This window comes from Schistocerca piceifrons, chromosome X (genome assembly GCF_021461385.2).
Source record: "Schistocerca piceifrons isolate TAMUIC-IGC-003096 chromosome X, iqSchPice1.1, whole genome shotgun sequence".
Classification (NCBI taxonomy): Eukaryota; Metazoa; Arthropoda; class Insecta; order Orthoptera; family Acrididae; genus Schistocerca; species Schistocerca piceifrons.
Window position 1 is genome coordinate 213,121,601 of NC_060149.1, and position 14,980 is coordinate 213,136,580.

The following is a 14,980-nucleotide window of genomic DNA, read 5'->3' on the forward strand; positions in this document are numbered from 1 at the left end:
TGATTAGTTTGTAAGTATGTAGACAGGGTATAAATGAAATCAAAATAGAATACTTAACAAACTGTATATTCAAAAGAAACCCACTTGAATTAAAAGGGCAACTCAAAGGAAAGCTAACCCATATTGTATCTTTTCTGTTGCCACGCGATCTTCCACTAGCTCCCAATGAGGAAACATGACGAAAAAGAAGACATAACATAACATTTTAAGAACTCTAATATTTTATCCAGAATCCTTCATGATTTTGTGCTTCTATCACGCGTCTTGGCATAGAATGTATAAGCCGTCGGACGTAACAGCCTTAAGAAGCAACTTCCTCCCAGGCTTCCAGGACGCAGTCCCAAAGAGCGTCCGCAGTAGTTGGTTGGTTTCGTGGCCAGTTCTCTGGCGACCTCAGCCCACATGTTTTCCATGGAGTTCCTATCAGCCGCCCGTGGCGGCCAGTCGATGACGTTCACGCCAATTGTGGAGAGCCGTTGCTGAACAAATGCAGACTTGTGAATGGGAGAATGGTCCTCTTCCAATGTGACGTCCCCTTCTGCGTACAGCGTTCGCACTGACGGAAGCATCACATTTTCCAATATGTGGGCATACTGCGCGCTGTCCAGAATTCCTTCTATCCTGTGAAGAATTCCCGCCCCTCTCGCAGAATTCCAACCCCAGCAGCTAACAGATAGCCGGCCACTTCTTCTCGTCGTGCTTACATATTTGCGTCGATGGCGAGTCCCTTGCGGCCTGAAAACGATTCGTGGACCGTCGTTATTGGTGGAAAACACCTTCTCATCAGTGAAAATGACGTTGTCCCACGACGCCCTCAGATGGAGCTCCGCAAATGCTAGCCGGTATAAAACGTTGTCTTCGCTGAGCTCTTGTTTCACGGCGGATCGTCGTGTATGCAGTCCAGCGTCCCTCAGCCATCGGCGAATCGTGTCACTGGAGCCGGAGAAGTTGGTCTCCCGCCGCAACTGCTTCGCGTTCAGAAAGGGATTTTCTCTGCTCCTAGACACTAGGTCCCTGTCTTCCTGCTGTGAGATCACTCTCTTCCTGCCTGAGCCAGGAGTCCTGTTGGTGGTGCCTCTTTCAAGGCAGATCCTCCACCATCTCGTTGCAGTGGTATGTGGTACGCCGTACCGCCTGCCAGCCTCTCTGATGTAGCATCCTCCTTCCTCAGTGAGAGCGACGACTCTACCTCGGCCGGCCACAGTGGCCGAGCGGTTCTAGGCGCTTCAGTCTGGAACCGCGCGACCGCTACGGTCACAGGTTCGAATCCTGCCTCGGGCATGGATGTGTGTGATGTCCTTAGGCTAGTTAGGTTTAAGTAGTTCTAAGTTCTAGGGGACTGATGACCTCAGATGTTAAGTCCCATAGTGCTCAGAGCCATTTGAACCATTTTTTGACTCTATCTCGAATAGACATCTCCCAGTGAGCCATTACGGCAGACAGCCTGATGTGTATTTCTGTTTGCCGCTCTTATACTGATTCCAGGAGAGGAGGTAAACATATTTACGTCAAATGGAGCTGCAGAGGCAGAGGCATGCGGCGGAGCCGTGCTGGCTCGTCCCGGACTGTTGGCCCACCAACGCCACCGCCAGCTCGCTCACTTGCGTCTCGCCTCGGCCAGCCTGGCTGGCCCGTAGCTCGCGAGCCGCGGCTAATACAGATCCGGGCCGCATGGCCACGATCACCGCTTGAAGGATCAAAAGTTACACCTAACCTACCCAAGTCTGTAGTACAAACTAACGCAGCTACAGCTATTGTACTATAACATGTGCAGGCACACCTACAGTTGACGATTTATTCAAATATTTGACGAACAATACTTCCAAAAATACATTCATTTTAAACATAGCTACCACAAAATATTTCACCTAGCTAGCAATAGCATGACGCAGGAAACTATACTTTCTTGTAAGCGCTGTGCATTAGATGTAGCCTTAAGAAAACCTGTATTCAACCACGACAACTAATCGGAATGTAAAAGTAAACAGGTTTGGCGGCAGCTTCCCCAAATAATAGTATATACTTAGTATATAATACACGTTTTGTGCACTTATAACATGTACTCAGTGTCTCTGAAACAATACGTGCTGCACGACGGAAATTACTTTCTGCTGAGGCACTTCATTTACATCTCAATGATACACGACTACTAGAGAACATTGCTCTTTACGGCAGTCAATCCACTTGTAAATTAACATCATGATAGCGCAGATATTAGGCAACACGTTACTAGGGATGAGTAAGGCCTTAAGGTTTGCAACTAAACATGCTACTCCTAGCTACTACTGAATATGAAGTTGATTATTAACGTGTCTTCATAACCATGTGTGCTGCGTTCAACTCTCAGTCAGCATAGACGTTTTCGTCACCTTATTTCTAGTTAAACGTGTGCACATCTCGCTGATGGTGGACCAACATTGGACATTTCTCGTCTGTTCCTGATTAGACAACGGCGGCGGTAGGCGCCGGGTTCGAATCCCGGTCAGGTAATACAACTTCAGTCGTCATTTAAGGTTCCAACCCCACTACTGGTGACAAACTGTGATATCTACATTCTGATTTTACGTACTTATTCAACAATCCGATTAGGTGCTGGGTTCGCATCCTTGTCCCCAGCATTACATGATGGCATTTCAATTTTAAACATGTGCATCCTTTATTCCTTGACAATGCAACACTATACAACGTCTTTCGAGGTTAATTACCAAGAAGGTAATTGTCATGTTAGGGTTCCTGCTTTCGTACAAACATTATCGTCATTTACGTTCAAGTTGAGAATTGATAACTGATACTGGTGCAAACGTCAATATTTGACGTCTCTTTCTGCCTAGTGATCGAGTCTCGATAAGGCACAAAGCTTTGCTTGGTTAACAATGGCTTTACGTTCTGGGTTTGCATCCGGATCCAGAACGAAGACGTTGGTCATGTCATTTAAAGTTCAACTTCGTGTACAAGTAACTGTTAATGAGTAACGTGAACAATGATATCACTTGTGATTCGCTGTTAATGTTGGGATTTCCGTAGAGTGGTTGCCGCCATTAATCACGTTTTCTTTTAACTGCTTAGTATTACATAAAGTTGATGCGAAACCACTCCCCGTTGAACGTTGAACGACGTTCAGCATGTGTTGGGTAAACCTTTTAGACAGCAAAGAACTTGTTTCCAATTTCCATGCAACTTTATAAATCCATGTACTGTCTCAAATATTTAATTGTGCCTAAGGATTACTGAACGATTTATGTGACAAAACTAGTTCTCCCATAACATTTGAAATGTCACTTATTGTAATTAAGTTTAGTTTACAAACGTTAAGGACTGTCTGATCTCTTCTGTACTGTTGTGGTGTTACTTTACATCTGGACAGACTGTCATAAAGACCGGTGTTCTCTAGTAATCTCTAGCGGTACCCATTGTGTATCTTACAACGACTGTACTGTGGAGGGTTGCGACTATGTGCAACACAGACATGCAATGTTTGTTGCAAACATTCACATACAGCCTACACGTTGGAATTCAGGCGTGACCCACTTTTTTTGCTGTCGAGTGTACGTGTCTCACATTGGAACAACCGAAATAAAATGTTCAAACGTACCTACGTTCTGTATTTTAATGTAAAAAACCTACCTGTTACCAACTGCTCGTCTAAAATTGTGAGCCATATGTTTGTGACTATTAGAGCGCCGTCCCGGCGGAGGTTCGAGTCCTCCCTCGGGCATGGGTGTGTGTGTTTGTCCATAGGATAATTTAGGTTAAGTAGTGTGTAAGCTTAGGGACTTAGCAGTTAAGTCCCATAAGATTTCACACAATTTGAACTTGAACTTAGAGCGCCATCTATCACAAAGCAAAAAACGTGGACCAACTAAAACATTCATATTTCTTTATGTACTACACGAATATGTAATAAAAAATGGGGGTTCCTATTTTTAAAAAAACGCAGCTGATATCCGTTTGACCTATGGCAGCGCCATCTAGCGGGTCAACCATAGCGCCATCTGATTTCCCCCTTCAAGCTAGACAAGTTTCGTCTTTGTAGTTTTTTCGTTTGACGCTTATTTCGTGAGATATTTGGCCTGGTCACGATCAATGGACCACCTTGTATATGTATACATACGTTTGTCAGGTAGACCTGTGAAGGTTGGATACTCTCCAAATTCCCTTCCCAGATTAATACCTCATAAATACAGCCAGCAGGAGGTAGATTAGCAGCATTCGATGAGTGGCCTCTTGCTACTAAGCAGTGACCGATCAGATAAGTAAAGGGAGGTTCTTTTACACCAGTAATGGTGATGCAACACAATGTTTCCATTGTGGTGGTGGTTTGAAACATTGACATGAAAAGGCTGATTTACGAACAGCACACACTCTATGTTTCTCCAGATGTATGTTTCTGATTCATGCAAAGGGGACTGAATTTATGGATACTATATATTGAACGAAAAATGCGATAATTACAGCAAATGATGTGTCATATATTAAACTTGAGGCAGATATTCTAAACAAAGCGGTGTCACCTGAGAAACACATGACTGAGGGTAGTCGTCTATGTAAAATTTGCTTTCAGGACGAGATGACTGCAGTATTCCACCCATGTGGAAACGTTACTGTCTGCGCATAATATGCACTATCCATTCCCTCCTGTGTTGCATTTTGGGAGCCTATGGCATCTACAGTTAGAGTATCCGTTCAACATAATTAAGACAGTATGAGCAAACATTCATTGTGCTTGCAAAGTGTATGATGTCTCACGGTAAATGGTAAGCAGTTTCATTTATTTCCAAGACATAGAATCAGATTCTGTCTTTTGATATGTTACATCTGTCATTGTCAGCATGTTTGGTCGCATATTTATGAACTGTTCCTTTTGTTCTGCAGTTTAAGTGATGTATCGTAATAAAGCGTATTATTCCTTGGTTGGTTCAAATGGCTCTGAGCACTATGGGACTCAACTGCTGTGGTCATCAGTCCCCTAGAACTTAGAACTACTTAAACCTAACTAACCTAAGAACATCACACACACCCATGCCCGAGGCAGGATTCGAACCTGTGACCGTAGCAGCAGCGCGGCTCCGGACTGGAGCGCCTAGAACCGCACGACCACCGCGGCCGGCATTATTCCTTGCTTTCCTAATAGTGTGTGTGGTGTAGTTGAGTACAGCTTTTCTTATCATTTACGCAATCCATATTGTTCTAAAATGCATCTGCACAGAGTGACTACCCAATTTACTTGTCTAGATACCGCTGCAACATAAACGTTACATTTTCCGTCGTGCTTTATAATATTATGCCATAATATTGTAACTTTATAGTTGTGGAAAATAACACAGCTCTAACGCTTTTAGATAGCCTTGCCACCATAGTTCTTACTTTTAACTAGTGTATTGTACACAGCCTTCAGTAGGCCTGTGTTATTTGTAATAATAGCAATAATTGTTAATCAGCAGCATCACTTATATTTTTATAGTGACTAACAAAATGCATTTCGTTTATCCCTCCTAAAATGGTACTTGAGAACAATTTAAATGTGAAAATATTCAATCTGAGCGTGTGTTTTTAGTTACTTCAAGCACAGTCCTGATTAGTAACATTCAGACTGTCTATTTTTTTTTCGTGCTTGTCTGTTTAGCGTAATATTTTAGCTGACACATATTTTTCTACAGTTATAGGCCTGGTAATGTTGGTTTTATGACACTGAATTCTTAGGCCCAACTTCTAAAATGTCACCTGTTATTAGACATGGAACACTAGCACTAAACTATATACTTCAGAATTTTGGGCGCTAATTTGGTGAATATGTGTATATGTGAAATTTAACTTGGCTTTCTCTTACACTGCTGTATTGTGACTTCACATTAATTGATTTGAATATTATACCGCTTTTTCATGTTTTTACCACAACTAGGCTCTCGATAATTGATTTTTTGCGCTTTGTACATATTTTGCAGACCTTTTAGAACACTTTAAAATCTTAGATACTGAAAATAATTAATTTATAACTCTGTTGTGTTTTTTTAACAGTGAAGCTACCTGCCAGTGACAGTGAGAATTACTCATCGGTCAAAGAACCAATTATCCACTTTTCTGCAATGCATCCACCTACTGGTGGCAGTAATAACATCAAATAAATTTTGGTACAAAGATCGAAATTAACTCGTTTTCTATAGTGCAACCATTTGCTCGTGACAGAGGCAGATAGAATTGAAGAAACTAATTTATTTTACAAAATAAGCTCACAGGCCTTCAAGGTAACCTCCATTGGTGCTTATGACAGCTCCCCAATGTTTTGTCAACGTGTGTATTCCGGATAGGTCACCTTCATTGTTGAGCTGTCTGATTACACATGTCACCTAATAGGAAGCTACATCAGTTGTATCAAAACGTTTTACACGGATTTGTTCCTTCAAACTGAAAAAAAAAGTCTGGTGGGTTCATAAGGACTGTATGGTGCCTGGGGAAGTATTTTCCACCCATATGTAGTGGTTGCAATATTTTACTATGTTACATACGTGATCTTGCATTATTGTGCAAAATGAGAGCAGCAGTTGCAAACATGTCAGGCCTTCTTTGACGAATTTTTGGATGCAAAGCGTTTTGGAGAAACAAATTCTAGTACGGTACATGCCTGTTATAGACTTCCCCTGGGGCACTGTATTTGTAGCTATGATTCAGTTCGTGTCATATGCAAAGATCATCATCAGTTTCACGTTTGATTGTTGATGGCGGAATTTTTTCGTGCGTGGGGAGTCAGACGTTTTCCATTGTGACTACTGAGACTTCAGTTATGATTCAAAGTCTTGTATTCAGGTTTCATCAAATGCAACACTCTTTTTCAGAAATTATTCTGCTTCTGTTGGATAGCTTCGAAGCAATCCTCTTGTGATTGTTTTGCGAGCTGCTTTCTGCTCTGCACTCAGATCATGCAGAATCCATCTGGCAACAACGTTTCTCATGTTTAACTTATCGGCCATGATTCTGTAAACTGAAGTGACAGACATTGTGGTCTCATATGCGATTTCCTCACCTGTTTTTCGTCCATTCCCTCAAAATGTCGTTAACAATGACGTGAAACATGTAGTCTATTGCAGTTGATGCCCATCCATTTCTTGGGTTGTCCTCAGTGCTTGCCCAACCTTAGAGAGCCTCTACTCAACCTTAATGGAAACGAGCAGACCATCGTGATAGTGTGCTACGCTCGACTACACTATTTCCACACAGCTCTCTCAAAGCATTGTAAATTACTGCTGGGTTCTTTCCACGTAGGGGTTCGATTTTGATGTAGGAGTACCGGTCACTACGTATAAGCCGACCTGACTCGGTTTCAGCTTCCATTTTAAGACTGAATAACTCATGAGTGGACGGCACGTTAGCCGAAGAACCACAGGAGATTCTGAGCAGATGGCAAGAATACATAGAATTTCTGTGTTTCGTGGATTAAATATCAGGCGGTATCAAGGATGAGGAGGAGGAATATGTGCCAGAAGATGGAAAGTGGTTAAGCATTTTGGGAACAGAAGTATAAAAGGCGCTGAATGAGATGAAGAAACGAAAGATGTTGCCAACAGAAGCGTTGAAGAGTTTGGAAACAGGGGAAGGGAGGAAATCTGTCTCTGTAATTAGATATACAACAAAGGGGAATGGTTTGATGACTTTTTTGCAACGGTAATGATACCTGTTGAGAAAAAGAGAAATACCGAAAAATATGAAGAACATAGTGTACCAGCCTTATTTGTCCTGCAGTTAAAGTATTACTGAGAGTGCTGAGTAAAAGGCTGTCTGGCAAGTTGGATGTATCGATTGGGGAGGAACTCTTCGTATCTATAAGGAGAAAAGTAACAAGAGATGCTATTGGCGCGTTAAGAATCAAAGAGGAAAGACGTATTGAGAAAGGTCGAGAAAGTTACGTTGTTTTTATTGATTTGGAAAAAGCTTTCGACGGGGTTTAATCGAACGACCTGATGAATATTTCGAAGAGGAAAGGAGTGGACTGGAAGGACATATGTCTGGCTCATGATCTAGATTTACAACAGATAATAAGCATAAGGAGTGTAAATGAAATGTTGGAAGAAAGCAAAACTGGAAGGGGCTTTAGACAAGGTTGTGTCTCTCCCCTTTGTAGTTCAACTTATACCTGGAAGAGATTATTGCGATAGGTTTAGATGGGAAAAGAGGAGTATGTATTGGTGGAAAGAGAACAGATTATATAAGATTTGCTGATGACGTGGAATTAGTGGCAGAAAGGGAACGAACTGTAAATGAAATGCTAAAAGGTCTGAACGAGATTGTGTGGAGCATGGGACGACAATCAATATAGCAAAAATAAAGAGTATGGTGATCGGAACAGGAAGCAGGCTCACAGATATTAAGATTGGACAAGTTGTTATTAGCCAAACGAGAGCATTTAAATACACTATTGCCCATTAAAATTGCTGCACTACGGAGATGACGTGCTACAGACGCGAAATTTAACCGACAGGCAGAAGATGCTGTGATATCCAAATGATTAGCTTTGCATAGCATTCACACAACATTGGCGCCGGTGGCGACACCTACAACGTGCTGACATGAGGAAAGTTTCCAATAGATTTCTCATACACAAACAGCAGTTGACCGGCGTTGTCTGGTGAAGCGTTGTTGTGATGCCTCGTGTAAGGAGGAGAAATGCGTACCATCACATTTCCGACTTTGATAAAGGTCGGATCGTAGCCTGTCACAATTGCGGTTTATCGTATCGTGACATTGCTGCTCGCGTTGGTCGAGATCCAATGACTGTTAGCAGAATACGGAATCGGTGGGTTCAGGAGGGTAATACGAAACGCCGTGCTGGATCCCAACGACCTCGTATCACTAGCAGTAGAGATGACAGGCATCTTATCCGCATGGCTGTAACGGATCGTGCAGCCACGTCCCGATCCCTGAGTCAACAGACAGGGATGTTTGCAAGACAACAACCATCTGCACGTATAGTTCGACGACGTTTGCAGCAGCATGGACTATCAGCTCGGAGACCATGGCTGCGTTTACCCTTGACGCTGCATCACAGACAGGAGCGCCTGCAATGATGTACTCAACGACGAACCTGGGTGCATGAATGGCAAAACGCCATTTTTTCGGATGAATCCAGGTTCTGTTTACAGCATCATGATGGACGCATCCGTGTTTGGCGACATCGCGGTGAACGCACATTGGAAGCGTGTATTCGTCATCGCCACACTGGCGTATCACCCGGCCAGTGTATCACACGTCTCGGTCACCTCTTGTTCGCATTGACGGCACTTTCAACAGTGGACGTTACATTTCAGATGTGTTACGACCCGTGGCTCTACTCTTCATTCGATCCCTGCGAAACCGTACATTTCAGCAGGATAATGCACGACCGCATGTTGAGGGTCCTGTACGGGCCTTTCTGGATACAGAAAATGTTCGACTGCTGCCCTGGCCAGCACATTCTCCAGATCTCTCACCAATCGGAAACGTCTGGTCAATGGTGGCCGAGCAACTGGCTCGTCACAATACGCCCGTCACTACTCTTGATGAACTGTGGTTTCGTGTTGAAGCTGCATGGGCAGTTGTACCTGTACACGCCATCCAAGCTCTGTTTGACTCAATGCCCAGGCGTATCAAGGCCGTTATTAGGGCCAGAGGTGGTTGTTCTGGGTACTGATTCCTCACGATCTGTGCACCCAAACTGCGTGAAAATGTAATCACATGTAAGTTCTAGTATAGTATATTTGTCCAATGAATACCCGTTTATCATCTGCATTTCTTCTTGGTGTAGCAATTTTAATGGCCAGTAGTGTATATTGCCAGCGAGTTGCTGGAGGACCTTCAGTTCAACGTGGTCTCCGCCTGCATTGCAAGTTGAAATTTTTTGCGTATGAAAATAGTCATCAGAGGTAAAATAAGCGATACATGGCAGGAAAAGAACCTTGGACCAACCGAAAAATGAACCCAGGGCCTTTGGATATGCAGCCTTACGGTACCCTTTTAAACACTAAGCCACGCTCAGGTTTTCCTATGCATGAAAAATAGTTCTAATATTGCGGCCTCATCCTCTTGACCACATTTTCCCATGCCCTTGCTGCAGCCATAAAGTATGGATTCGAGTCTCGCTGTTTACAGTTGGTCGACAAAACTCACGCTTACGGAAACATAAGCATTTTAGCTGAGAAGTATGAACAGTGTAGCATTTCTTTTTTTGAGACGTGCGTTTGTGTGCAAGGTGTTCCTGGGCCAGAAGTACGGCTACCGGCCGATCCCGACGTACATCATCTCATCGGAACTGCAGATGCTGCGGGACGAGTTGGCCAACACGGGGAACGACGTATCGCTGCTGGACACGTGGTACCGTAAGGACAGCAACGCCGTGCCGCCAGTCTCCGTGCTGCAGCCCATCTCTTCCATACTCATCAACTTCAACAACAAGGTCAACAACCTGCTCATTCTCCTCCTGACGAAAGCTGGCTGCCAGTGCTGTTTCTCAATTCATACAACAAATACGTTAAATTACTCCGATGCAATACAGGAACTACACGGTTCTCCGTGCACGCAATGTGTTTTTTAGTTGAGGTTTTATTTTTTGTAGCAGAATATCCATTTATTACAAATAAAACATAAATATAAAATGAAGCATACTGGCAGATTAAAACTGTGTGCCCAACCATGGCTTGTACGTAGGACCTTTGTCTTTCGTGAGCAAGTGCTTTAGCAACTGAGCTACCCAAGAACGAGTCAGAACCCATCTTTACAGCTTTCCTTCCACCCGGCCATCATCTTCTACTTGCCGAACTTCAGGCTTGAGACCTGGCCGGCACACAATTTCAATCTGCCAAGATGTTTCATGTCAGCACTGCAGAGTGAAAATTCGTTCTAGAGAAATATCTAATGCTCAAAAAACGTTTTGCATCACTATCATGATTTACATTTTTTTGTAATCGGAAAATCCAAACATGCAGTTCTTTAGAGCGTGCCGTGTCCCCATTCGTTAACGGGACAATGTGCATTCAATCTGTACACGATCGTGTTCAAAGTCTTGGATATCGGAAGGATTCTTCAACATATCTTTTTGACGCAACGAAGTAATTAACATTGACCCAGTTGGGACTAAGTGAAAATAACTGATCTATTTGGCTAAACAGGAAGTGGGTTGTTGAACGTAGTGAGACTAATGAGGCCCCAAGTAATTGCCGTAAGCGAAATAAACAGTGTTTAAATTGAATCATTTTCATCATTACTGAACAGTCGTTGAACATAGCTCCCTATTATTATAGGATGTAGAGCACAGAATGTTTGGAGGCACGCGGTTTTATGGGCTATCTACCAGTGTGCTTGATAAACGAACACCTTCACTATTCCAATTGCCGAAAACTTGAGTGAACATTTATGAACTGAATTTTACAAGGTGCGAGAGAAGGCAGTTGTCAGGTCTCGGATTTTTATCCTGTTGTAAATTCATGCCCTTTTATATTTACTAAAGTGCAGTTGAAACTACAGATTTATTTTCAAGTTTGTAAAGACTCAGTCACACTTTTCGCGACAATTATCAGCAGGGTGAAGCCCTGCGGTGTGTGGAGTGTACGATTTCTAAGCGTCTGATCGCCAGTGACATGTCTAAATTGCAATAATAATTGGCAGCTTTTCGTAACATCTGAAACACCGTTTTCAAATGGAGAGCGTGTGTGGCTGATAGCCAGTGAGTAAAGACCTTATAGTGCCATGAAAGATTCAAATGTGTGTGAATTCCTAAGAGACCAAACTGCATAGGTCATCGGTCTCTAGACTTACACACTGCTTAAACTAACTTATACTAAGAACAACGCACACGCACGTGCCTGAGGGAGGACTCGAACCTCCGGCGGGAGGGGCCGCGTAGTCCGTGACGTGACGCCTCAAACCGCACGGCCACTCCGCGCGGCGCCATGAAACGTAATGCCTCCAAATTTTTATATGAAAACTCTCAAACCTTTCTAAATAAAACAAATGTTATTAACACTCTGCGCATTATTTTTCGTGGCTACATACACTCCTGGAAATGGAAAAAAGAACACATTGACACCGGTGTGTCAGACCCACCATACTTGCTCCGGACACTGCGAGAGGGCTGTACAAGCAATGATCACACGCACGGCACAGCGGACACACCAGGAACCGCGGTGTTGGCCGTCGAATGGCGCTAGCTGCGCAGCATTTGTGCACCGCCGCCGTCAGTGTCAGCCAGTTTGTCGTGGCATACGGAGCTCCATCGCAGTCTTTAACACTGGTAGCATGCCGCGACAGCGTGGACGTGAACCGTATGTGCAGTTGACGGACTTTGAGCGAGGGCGTATAGTGTGCATGCGGGAGGCCGGGTGGACGTACCGCCGAATTGCTCAACACGTGGGGCGTGAGGTCTCCACAGTACATCGATGTTGTCGCCAGTGGTCGGCGGAAGGTGCACGTGCCCGTCGACCTGGGACCGGACCGCAGCGACGCACGGATGCACGCCAAGACCGTAGGATCTTACGCAGTGCCGTAGGGGACCGCACCGCCACTTCCCAGCAAATTAGGGACACTGTTGCTCCTGGGGTATCGGCGAGGACCATTCGCAACCGTCTCCATGAAGCTGGGCTACGGTCCCGCACACCGTTAGGCCGTCTTCCGCTCACGCCCCAACATCGTGCAGCCCGCCTTCAGTGGTGTCGCGACAGGCGTGAATGGAGGGACGAATGGAGACGTGCCGTCTTCAGCGATGAGAGTCGCTTCTGCCTTGGTGCCAATGATGGTCGTATGAGTGTTTGGCGCCGTGCAGGTTAGCGCCACAATCAGGACTGCATACGACCGAGGCACACAGGGCCAACACCCGGCATCATGGTGTGGGGAGCGATCTCCTACACTGGCCGTACACCACTGGTGATCGTCGAGGGGACACTGAATAGTGCACGGTACATCCAAACCGTCATCGAACCCATCGTTCTACCATTCCTAGACCGGCAAGGGAACTTGCTGTTCCAACAGGACAATGCACGTCCGCATGTATCCCGTGCCATCCAACGTGCTCTAGAAGGTGTAAGTCAACTACCCTGGCCAGCAAGATCTCCGGATCTGTCCCCCATTGAGCATGTTTGGGACTGGATGAAGCGTCGTCTCACGCGGTCTGCACGTCCAGCACGAACGCTGGTCCAACTGAGGCGCCAGGTGGAAATGGCATGGCAAGCCATTCCACAGGACTACATCCAGCATCTCTACGATCGTCTCCATGGGAGAATAGCAGCCTGCATTGCTGCGAAAGGTGGATATACACTGTACTAGTGCCGACATTGTGCATGCTCTGTTGCCTGTGTCTATGTGCCTGTGGTTCTGGCAGTGTGATCATGTGATGTATCTGACCCCAGGAATGTGTCAATAAAGTTTCCCCTTCCTGGGACAATGAATTCACGGTGTTCTTATTTCAATTTCCAGGAGTGTATTTACAGCCCCCTGCCGCTAGAGGGCTCCGAATTGTAGCTTGTAACATGGCGGTGGGTAACGTAACTATGTCGATGCGTGAGAAACAGCGTACTGTAATCAAGTTTCGAATTCGAAGAGTTCGTCCACACACGGAGCACCCTTTTATTCAGCATGGCAATACTACACGACACACGAGTGCTGCAACATCTGCAACAATCCGACGCCTATAGTTCACAGTCATCCATCATCCTCCATACAGTCCCGATTGGCCCCATCCGCTTTTCATCTGTTTCCAGAACTTAAAGAACACCTTCGAGGACTTCAATTTCATAGTGATGAAGCGGTGCAAGCAGAGGTGAGGTTTTGGCTCTGTCAACAAATCCAAACATTGTACAATGATGCTATCAACAAAGTGGTTTCTCGTTGGGAGAAATGTGACGACGTCGAGAAATAAATATGTAGACATGAATAAGAAACATGTAAACTGTTAATAACGTTTGTTTTATTTAAAAAGCTTTAAAAAGTTCGGAGGATTACTTATCAGCGCGCCCTCTTAGGCATGTTACATGAGAATCTTGGACGGATGGAAACAAAACAAATGGCAATTGCGATACACACTACGCGAATCTATACGTTACAGTAACTAAAACGCGAGACTACACCCACTATGTACAAAAACACGCAAGGAATTTAAGAAAAAAATCACGAAGATAAACGTAGGTGTTGAGGTGTATCGTGAGTAGATAGAGGATGAGGAGGCTGATGGGTGGGCAGAACCGTAGTATGAAGAGGAGAAGGGATGGGGGAGATGAAAAGGGAAGAGGGAAAGGGGAGCCCCGATATGGAGTTATTGGAATCTAGTTGGCAGATAGCGTAGGATATATAGAGATGTTCGATGTGGGTGAGGGAGGGGGTGGGAATTTGATGAGCTGGTAAAGGATCCACGCGAGGGAGGGTAAACGGTTGTGGAAAGCAAGGTGGAATGCGTGAGTTCAAGGATTTGTAGGTACTTATGAAAATTAGTAGGAGCTAATACCCATGAAAAATTTGCATGGGAGAGGATGGGTCCTATCAGGATTTGTAGGTGAGAAGGACAGTGGATGGGTGTAATCCTCAAGTTCAGCCAGTTAGTATATTGCAAGCTTTCTGTACGATAGTTATTAGGTGACATTTTCCACGTTAATTGACGGTCGGAGGTTAGTCCAAGATATTTTAGTGTACTAGTTAGCTGAATAGAACGGTTATAAATTTTGAGATAGAAGTGATGGAAGCCGAAGCTACGCGTGGTTCGTATTAGAATTGTTGGCTGGGTTTTGAATGGGGCCGTTGGTTGCCTCAGAAGGTATACTGATTGAGGTGGATTTTGAGGGATCGTTGGAATTTTTGGATTCTAGGGCAGAGGGCGAGGAAAGACGAAAAATTAATGCGGTAACCTCAATTTCGTGTTTTTCACTGTACTAAGTTAGTATGACATTGCCCAAGTTATTCTGTTAAACTGTAAGTGGTAGCCAAAACGTGTAGGATCAGTATTATGTTTTCTCTAAAACACTGAAATGTGTAC

General features: G+C 44.4%; 1 protein-coding gene across 1 annotated transcript in view; it reads left to right on the forward strand.

Moving 5' to 3' along the window:
• The window catches only part of LOC124722253 (NACHT and WD repeat domain-containing protein 2), a 312,786-nt gene that overhangs the window by 39,171 nt on the left and 258,635 nt on the right, over window positions 1-14,980 (forward strand). The window contains exon 4 of the mRNA XM_047247442.1: window positions 10,217-10,420. Coding sequence (XP_047103398.1) covers window positions 10,217-10,420 — 204 coding nt within the window. The remainder of the gene's footprint in view (window positions 1-10,216; window positions 10,421-14,980) is intronic.